The sequence below is a fragment of the Ovis canadensis genome, chromosome X (assembly GCF_042477335.2).
Source record: "Ovis canadensis isolate MfBH-ARS-UI-01 breed Bighorn chromosome X, ARS-UI_OviCan_v2, whole genome shotgun sequence".
NCBI lineage: Eukaryota > Metazoa > Chordata > Mammalia > Artiodactyla > Bovidae > Ovis > Ovis canadensis.
Window position 1 is genome coordinate 56,492,330 of NC_091727.1, and position 7,705 is coordinate 56,500,034.

Genomic DNA, 7,705 nt, shown 5'->3' on the forward strand with positions numbered 1-7,705 from the left:
ACCAGTTGTTTACAGCCAACATTTGTTCTAAATGGTTGGTGCCCAGGCCATACTTGTGGTTAAATCAACCAAGTATCACCTCTCCTTGCTGCTTTCTGTCCCTCCCACTCTGGAAGGAAAGCAGGCTTTCTCAGTGCCTTCCCCTAGCACATGTGTGGCTTAAAAGAAAATCAAGCATGGCAGCAGTCGCTACAATATAGCTCTGGGGATGTTGTCATTTTTTGACAATTCTGAGTGCTTTCCTGAGATGGAAAAATAGTGCATTTGATAAATCAAATGACTGAAAGATGTCTACCTATCACCAGGTAAGTTACTCCCATTAAGGTCTGACAGGGTTTTTCTTTAAACTTCTCTACCATGGAATTGCTCATTTCAACACTGTGTAGGAATCCTTATTTATTCTGCTCATTATACCTGTCTTCTGACTTTATATACCAGTTATATGAATGTGAGCAAGCCATACAAGGATTTGGACTAGTGCAGCAATTAGGCTACCATTTAAGCGAAAACACCAAAATCAGATTGATTATATTCTTTGCAACCAAAGATGGAGAATATCTATACAGTCAGCAAAACAAGACCAGGAGCTGACTGTGGCTCAGATCATGAACTCTTTATTGCCAAATTCAGACTTAAATTGAAGAAAGTAGGGAAAACCACTAGACCATTCAGGTATGACCTAAATAAAATCCCTTATGATTATACAGTGGAAGTGAGAAATAGATTTAAGGGACTAGATCTGATAGATAGAGTGCCTGATGAACTATGGACAGAGGTTCGTGATAGTGTACAGGAGACAGGGATAAAGACCATCCCCATGGAAAAGAAATGGAAAAAAGCAAAATGGCTGTCTGGGGAGGCCTTACAAATAGCTGTAAAAAGAAGAGAAGTGAAAAGCAAAGGAGAAAGGGAAAGATATAAGCATCTGAACGCAGAGTTCCATAGAATAGCAAGAAGAGAAAAGAAACCCTTCCTCAGCGATCAATACAAAGAAAAAGAGGAAAACAACAGAATGGGAAAGACTAGAGATCTCTTCAAGAAAATTAGAGATACCAAGGGAATATTTCATGCAAAGATGGGCTCGATAAAGGACAGAAATGGTATGGACCTAACAGAAGCAGAAGATATTAAGAAGAGGTGGCAAGAATACAAAGAAGAGCTGTACAAAAAAGATCTTCATGACTAAGATAATCATGATGGTGTGATCACTCACCTAGAGCCAGACATCCTAGAATGTGAAGTTAAGTGGGCCTTAAGAAGTATCACTACAAACAAAGCTAGTAGAGGTGATGGAATTCCAGTTGAGCTATTTCAAGTCCTGAAAGATGATGCTGTGAAAGTGCTGCACTCAATATGTCAGCAAATTTGGAAAGCTCAGCAGTAGCCACAGGACTGGAAAAGGTCAGTTTTCATTCCAATCCCAAAGAAAGACAATGCCAAAGAATGCTCAAACTACTGCACAATTGCACTCATCTCACACACTAGTAAAGTAATGCTCAAAATTCTCCAAGCCAGGCTTCAGCAATATGTGAACCGTGAACTTCCTGATGTTCAAGCTGGTTTTAGAAAAGGCAGAGGAACCAGAGATCAAATTGCCAACATCCACTGGATCATCGAAAAAGCAAGAGAGTTCTAGAAAAACATCTCTTTCTTCTTTATTGACTATGCCAAAGCCTTTGACTGTGTGGATCACAATAAACTGTGGAAAATTCTGAAAAAGATGGGCATCCCAGACCACCTGACTGGCCTCGTGAGAAACCTATATGCAGGTCAGGAAGCAACAGTTAGAACTGGACATGGAACAACAGACTGGTTCCCAATAGGAAAAGGAGTATGTCAAGGCTGTATATTGTCACCCTGCTTATTTAACTTATATGCAGAGTACATCATGACAAACGCTGGGCTGGATGAAGCACAAGCTGGAATCAAGATTGCCGGGAGAAATATCAATAACCTCAGATATGCAGATGACACCACCCTTATGGCAGAAAGTGAAGAGGAACTAAAAAGCCTCTTGTTGAAAGTGAAAGAGGAGAGTGAAAAAGTTGGCTTAAAGCTCAACATTCAGAAAACGAAGATCATGGCATCTGGTCCCATCACTTCATGGGAAATAGATGGGGAAACAGTGCAAACAGTGGCAGACTTTATTTTGGGGGGGCTCCAAAATCACTGCCGATGGCGATTGCAGCCATGAAATTAAAAGACGCTTACTCCTTGGAAGGAAAGTTATGGCCAACCTAGATAGCATATTGAAAAGCAGAGACATTACTTTGCCAACAAAGGTCCATCTAATCAAGGCTATGGTTTTTCCTGTGGTCATGTATGGATGTGAGAGTTGGACTGTAAAGAAAGCTGAGCGCCAAAGAATTGATGCTTTTGAACTGCGGTGTTGGAGAAGACTCTTGGGAGTCCCTTGGACTGCAAGGAGATCCAACCAGTCCATTCTAAAGGAGATCAGTCCTGGGTGTTCTTTGGAAGGAGTGATGCTAAAGCTGAAACTCCAGTACTTTGGCCACCTCATGCGAAGAGTTGACTCACTGGAAAAGACTCTGATGCTGGGAGGGATTGGGGGCAAGAGGAGAAGGGGCTGACAGAGGATGAGATGGCTGGATGGCATCACCGACTCAATGAACATGAATTTGAGTGAACTCCAGGAGTTGGTGATGGACAGGGAGGCCTGGTGTGCTGCAATTCATGGGGTCGCAAAGAGTCAGACATGACTGAGCGACTGAACTGAACTGAACTTAAGCGAAAAAGCCATAGGCAAATTCAGGTCTTAAATGATTTAATAACTTTATCATATGCCTTTGCTGCTCTTGACCAGCAGCCCTCTGGGGAAAACATGCTGTTAGGCATATAATGAAGCAAACTCTTGTAGTAGTACTTCCTTCCTCAGTTCAACTATCTAGCACCAAGCCCCTGACCTAGACAGACAGACTGGATGTTGAGAGAACTAAGACAAACAGTCCATGTTCTGAGGTCTCAATATTTGAATTTGCCTTGTCTGGGCATAATCTATTTTCTGGACTTCAGTATTTCCATAAAGATGAAGAAATGAGGCTCTAAAGAAGGGCAGAGTAGATTGAAAGAAAGGCAGGAAGACGTTGATCATTCACCTAACACCCACCTTGCTTGCCTTAATGCCACAGAAGATGCAGATCCACTTTGATGGGGAAAAGCAGGAGGAGAGTCAGTTATTCATTGGGCTTTCCAGAGCTTTGGTTGAGAGGGAAGGTCCTATGGCCTTACTTTAGGTTTCTTCTGAAAGGCAATTCAGAAGAGCAGTAATACATATGAGAGCATTCATTTAGGGGCTAGGGGTTTCCCAGGTGGCTCAGTGGTAAAGAATCCGACAGCAATTCAGAAAACCCAGGTTCTATCCCTGGGTCAGGAAGATCCTATGGAGAAGGGAATGGCTACCCACTCCAGTATTTCTTGCCTGGAAAATATCATGGACAGAGGAACCCGGTAGGGCAATAGTCCATGGGGGTCACAAAGAGTTGGACATGACTGAGTGACTGACCACACACACATTAAAGCGTTTAGCAAAGCATCTGGCACAGAGTAGGATCTTGGTAAAGACCAGATCCCTTCTCAGGTATGGTACTAGTGAGTAGGGATGTCTCCCACACCTGAATAGATAGCAGATTGGCCAGCTTCCTGCAGCCGTCCTTGTTCACCATCTCTCCAAGTCTCTAAGAATTGTTTCTATTAGGCAACTAACATTTTGACCTTCCTTTTGTCATGCCTCACTAGGAAAAGTCCTCAGACACTGACAGCAAAAGCTTCAGATTGAAAGTTAAGTTCCCCAAATTGGGGAAAAAGAAGTCAGAAGAGGAATACAAGCCTAAATCAGGCCAAGGCATCCCAGGTTTTATTGGTAAGTTTCCCCCAAGGTCATGAAGACCTCCCAGCAGCCTGGGTCCCTCCCTCCCAAAGGCCTGAAGCTCACATTAGAAATGTGTGCAGGTACAGTGGTAATGGAGGAGGCAGCCAGCTGGGAGCCAACTTCAGGTGATGCCAAGAAGTCTCTTGGATAAGGTATGAGTTAGAAAGTGATATGGAGGGACTTCCCTGACAGTCCAGTGGTTAGGACTCCATACTTCCACTGCAGGAGGCATAGGCTTGATCCCTGGTTGGGCAACTAAGATCCCGCGTGTTGTGCAGTGTGACCAAAAAAAAAAAAAAAAAAAAAAAAGACAGACCTTTAAGGAAAAAAGCAAGTGGTTATGGACACTGACAAGAAGAGAGCCTGAGCAGCAACCTTACGGTGCAGTCTCTGTGATGTAAACAGCTGCAGAGGAAAAAATGAGAATAAGCAGTTAACTTTCCACATGATTCATTCCTTTCTTTGTTGATAAAGTATTGCAAAATAGTCATATTTAGATATCTTTCCCAGTCAAATACAACTACAAGCTTCTGGTCCTGCTCCAGAAAGCAGTATTATTTGACATGGGTTGAGAGTGTCGTGTCGGTATGGGCACCTACAGTGTCAGGAACAGTTTTCATGATCTATCTAAACACTCCTATTCTGTATCTGTTATAGTCAGTCCCTGGAAATGCAAACTTTGTTTCATTATTTGAATTTTGGTTCCACCTCTTCTTCAAAATACAGGCTTCCCAGGTGGCACAGTGATAAACAAGCCACCTGCCAATGCAGGAGACACAAGAGACATGGGTTTGGTCCCTGGGTTGGGAAGATCCCCTGGAGGAGGTCATGGGAACTCACTCAAGTATTCTTGCCCGGGAAATAAGAGGAGCCTGGTGGGCTACAGTCCATAGGGTCACAAAGAGTCAGACACGACTGAAGCGACTGAGCACTTCTTCAGAATTGGACTTAAATGTTCTTGATATGTCAGTGGAACTCAAAAGAATGTTCCCTTAGAGTTGTCAGTTATGCCAATTCTGACATCAATGGTCTCTCCTAAATTTTGAGCCTAGATGACCTGGAAGCTTGAGAGAGATAACAATGGTGGACATAGGGGAAAAAGGATGGAGGGTGGTAGTTTTTTGTTTTTTTGAGATTTGCACAGATGCCAAGAGAGAATTTCCTGGATCAAGTTGTGTTTGGTCCAGCTATGTTGAGTCCCAAAGAATCTGCCAGCCAGGAGACCCATGGTGCTTGAGAGTCTTTCTGAATACTCAGAAGGGGTCAATAGCAGTTTCATGGGTTATCAGGTTCTAAGAACTCATCCCATCTGTGTTTGGCTTGCATGGTATTAGCTGGTTTTCTAAGATGACTTAGAGATGGCTGAGACAATATGAACAAATGAGTGTCTCCTAAAAGACTGTTTGCTCTCTTTAGGGTCCCTACATTTAGGCTGGCAATGTGCTAACCTCTTTGTTTCTATATTTGCTTTTTTTCTCTAAAGGAAATTTGTGGCATCACAGACATCATGAAGATGAAGCAAAATATGATGATTCTCCAACACCATCAGGATCTCAACTATAATCCTGGAAAGATGGAAGAACTCACAACATTTAGGATTCTACTAAAAACTCTTGAAACCTCAATACAGGCTAGACTAAATTATTTCAGAACAAACATGAGCACCACCAAGAAAGATCCTCCAAATCTTTACACTAATACATTTTTGTCTGGACTCAATCAGGTCTCCTTAGAGGTTTACATTTTCTCATTGGCCAAAGATTCTTGTTCCGAGTTGTCTTGTTCAGTTCTCTTCGTGCATCTTGAGCAACTACAATATTTAATTGAGATATGCTTTTTGTGAATGGCCTAGGATCTGCAAAGGATTCAAGGGAGTTCACTTTTTCAGGGAGTTGGGGAATGTTTTTCTCTGACTGGCAGAAAAACTGCTGATGCTAGGAAATGAATGAAAGAAATACTCTCAGGGAGGTGAGGAGAGGGGTCAGGAAAGCCAGGTGTGGTGGTGTTTCTCCCCCAATCCCTGCCAATTGCAACTTGTAACTTCAGGAGGTCTCTACTAGTTGACTTATTAAAATGAGAACTAGGTCATGGGGGCTTGTGCAGTTGCCTGTTACAATGACCATGTGAGATCTTTTCTTGTGGTGACTGCTCTCTCTGCAAAACCATTCTGTTTTTCCATGTGCACGTGTATGTCTTTGCACATGTCCAGGTGGTGCTCTGGTGGCTGGGTGGGCCGCCCATTTGTTGGAACTCACCCCTATGGCAACCATACAGGCTCCCCTCCTACTGCCTTCATCCTAGCCTGCATGCCTCCATGGAGTATTTTGCTGCCTTCTTGCTGGATTTTTTAACCAAATGTTTTGCTGCTGTGCTGCAGTATAGTTATGTATAGAGACACATAAAGATGTATATATATAAATATATATATATATATATATTTTTAAGAACTGAAAATACAACTCGACCTCTAAATGACCCTATAATTTATCGTGCTAACCCAGGAATCCCTCCCCACCCCCACTACCCTACACACACATATGCCTCTACCAACTGCCCTAGTTCTTGGTGGAGCTTCTAAACTTTTGGTGCATTTTCAGCGTCTTAGAATTGGCTGGGATCTACCTATGGCCCAGCTGATTCTGACGCCCCCTTAAAATTCTGAGCCAGGCCACAGAAAGGGGAACAAAAACATCAATGCCCTAGAGAAGGGGGCTAAGCTGGCATGCTGCCTTTTTTGCTCTATCTGTCCTGGACTCTACATCAGCAACTGCCCCAACCTATGCTGTCCCCTCACCCAATAAACAGTATATGGAGCAACGAGGCCTTGAGCTCTTTGACTTAGATGTCTGAGCAAAGAACTGCCTGACAATCAAGCCACAGCCTAGGCCCTTCCCCACAAGCTCCATCTTGGTCTGCTGTTGGTTAAGTCCCCAAATCACCTCTGAATCTCCCTTCTTGCTCCTTTCCCTTGAGTACTAGAGGGAAATTCAAAGTGATCAGAGAGAACAAGGGCCTGGGAAAATGGAGGCTGAAAGCTTCTGCTTCTCCCATGGTTCTTCTTCCAAATTTCTCAAGAAAACAAACCAGGCCAAAATTGCTCCAAATCCCAATTAGCATTTTTTGAATGCCTGTGCCCAATCAGGCAAATCTAATCAAACTCCAGTATTTCCCCAGTTATTTCCTCTAGTCTGCCTTGTATCCCCACTCACCTTCAATTTATACCTTTAGGTAAATTTCCCTTCCCATTTACAACAGAAAGCCAGGAAACTGGCCTCTCCCCACTTCTCAGACAAACTTAGCGTGCTCAGTTACCTGACTCAGTCCACTGGCTGGTTCATCGAGGTGCACAATCCAACTCTAAGCACTGGTTCTCAACTCTGGAATTCCACCAGCCTAGCCCACTTAAACCAGCCACCTGTGTTCCACCTCTGCAGGGGTGAGGAGAAACATACTAACAAGGGGATAGTCCCCAGATGTCTGATTGCTGTGCCAAACAAACAAAAAAGTCTTAGCTCTACAACTAGTTAAGAAAGTTAATGGAAAAATATTGAGAGAAAACATTTAAAACTTATTTAAGCATCAGAATATGTTAACTTACTGTGTGTATTTAAGTGGGGAATGTGCTGTTGCTGTGTCTTTGGCTTTCTCTGCATTACTCTTTCTTCCCAGGAGGAGGTATTCGATCAAATCAGTAAGGCCACAGTTGTTGCAGCCCAACTTGACTCCTCCGTGGCTGCACACATTAACAGCTGCACACATGCTCACTCACAGAGTTGGGAACCAAGTTGCATTTTTTTCTCAGAAAAGCCAAATGAG

The 7,705-nt window shown here is 43.2% G+C and overlaps 1 protein-coding gene across 1 annotated transcript in view; it reads left to right on the forward strand.

Annotated features, from left to right (window-relative positions):
• DGKK (diacylglycerol kinase kappa) overlaps positions 1–5,991 on the forward strand; it is a 175,794-nt gene extending 169,803 nt beyond the window's left edge. Inside the window, exons 27-28 of the mRNA XM_070291185.1 lie at positions 3,757–3,880; positions 5,373–5,991. Coding sequence (XP_070147286.1) covers positions 3,757–3,880; positions 5,373–5,452 — 204 coding nt within the window. The 3' untranslated portion in view covers positions 5,453–5,991. The remainder of the gene's footprint in view (positions 1–3,756; positions 3,881–5,372) is intronic.
• The last annotated feature ends 1,714 nt before the right edge of the window (positions 5,992–7,705 follow it).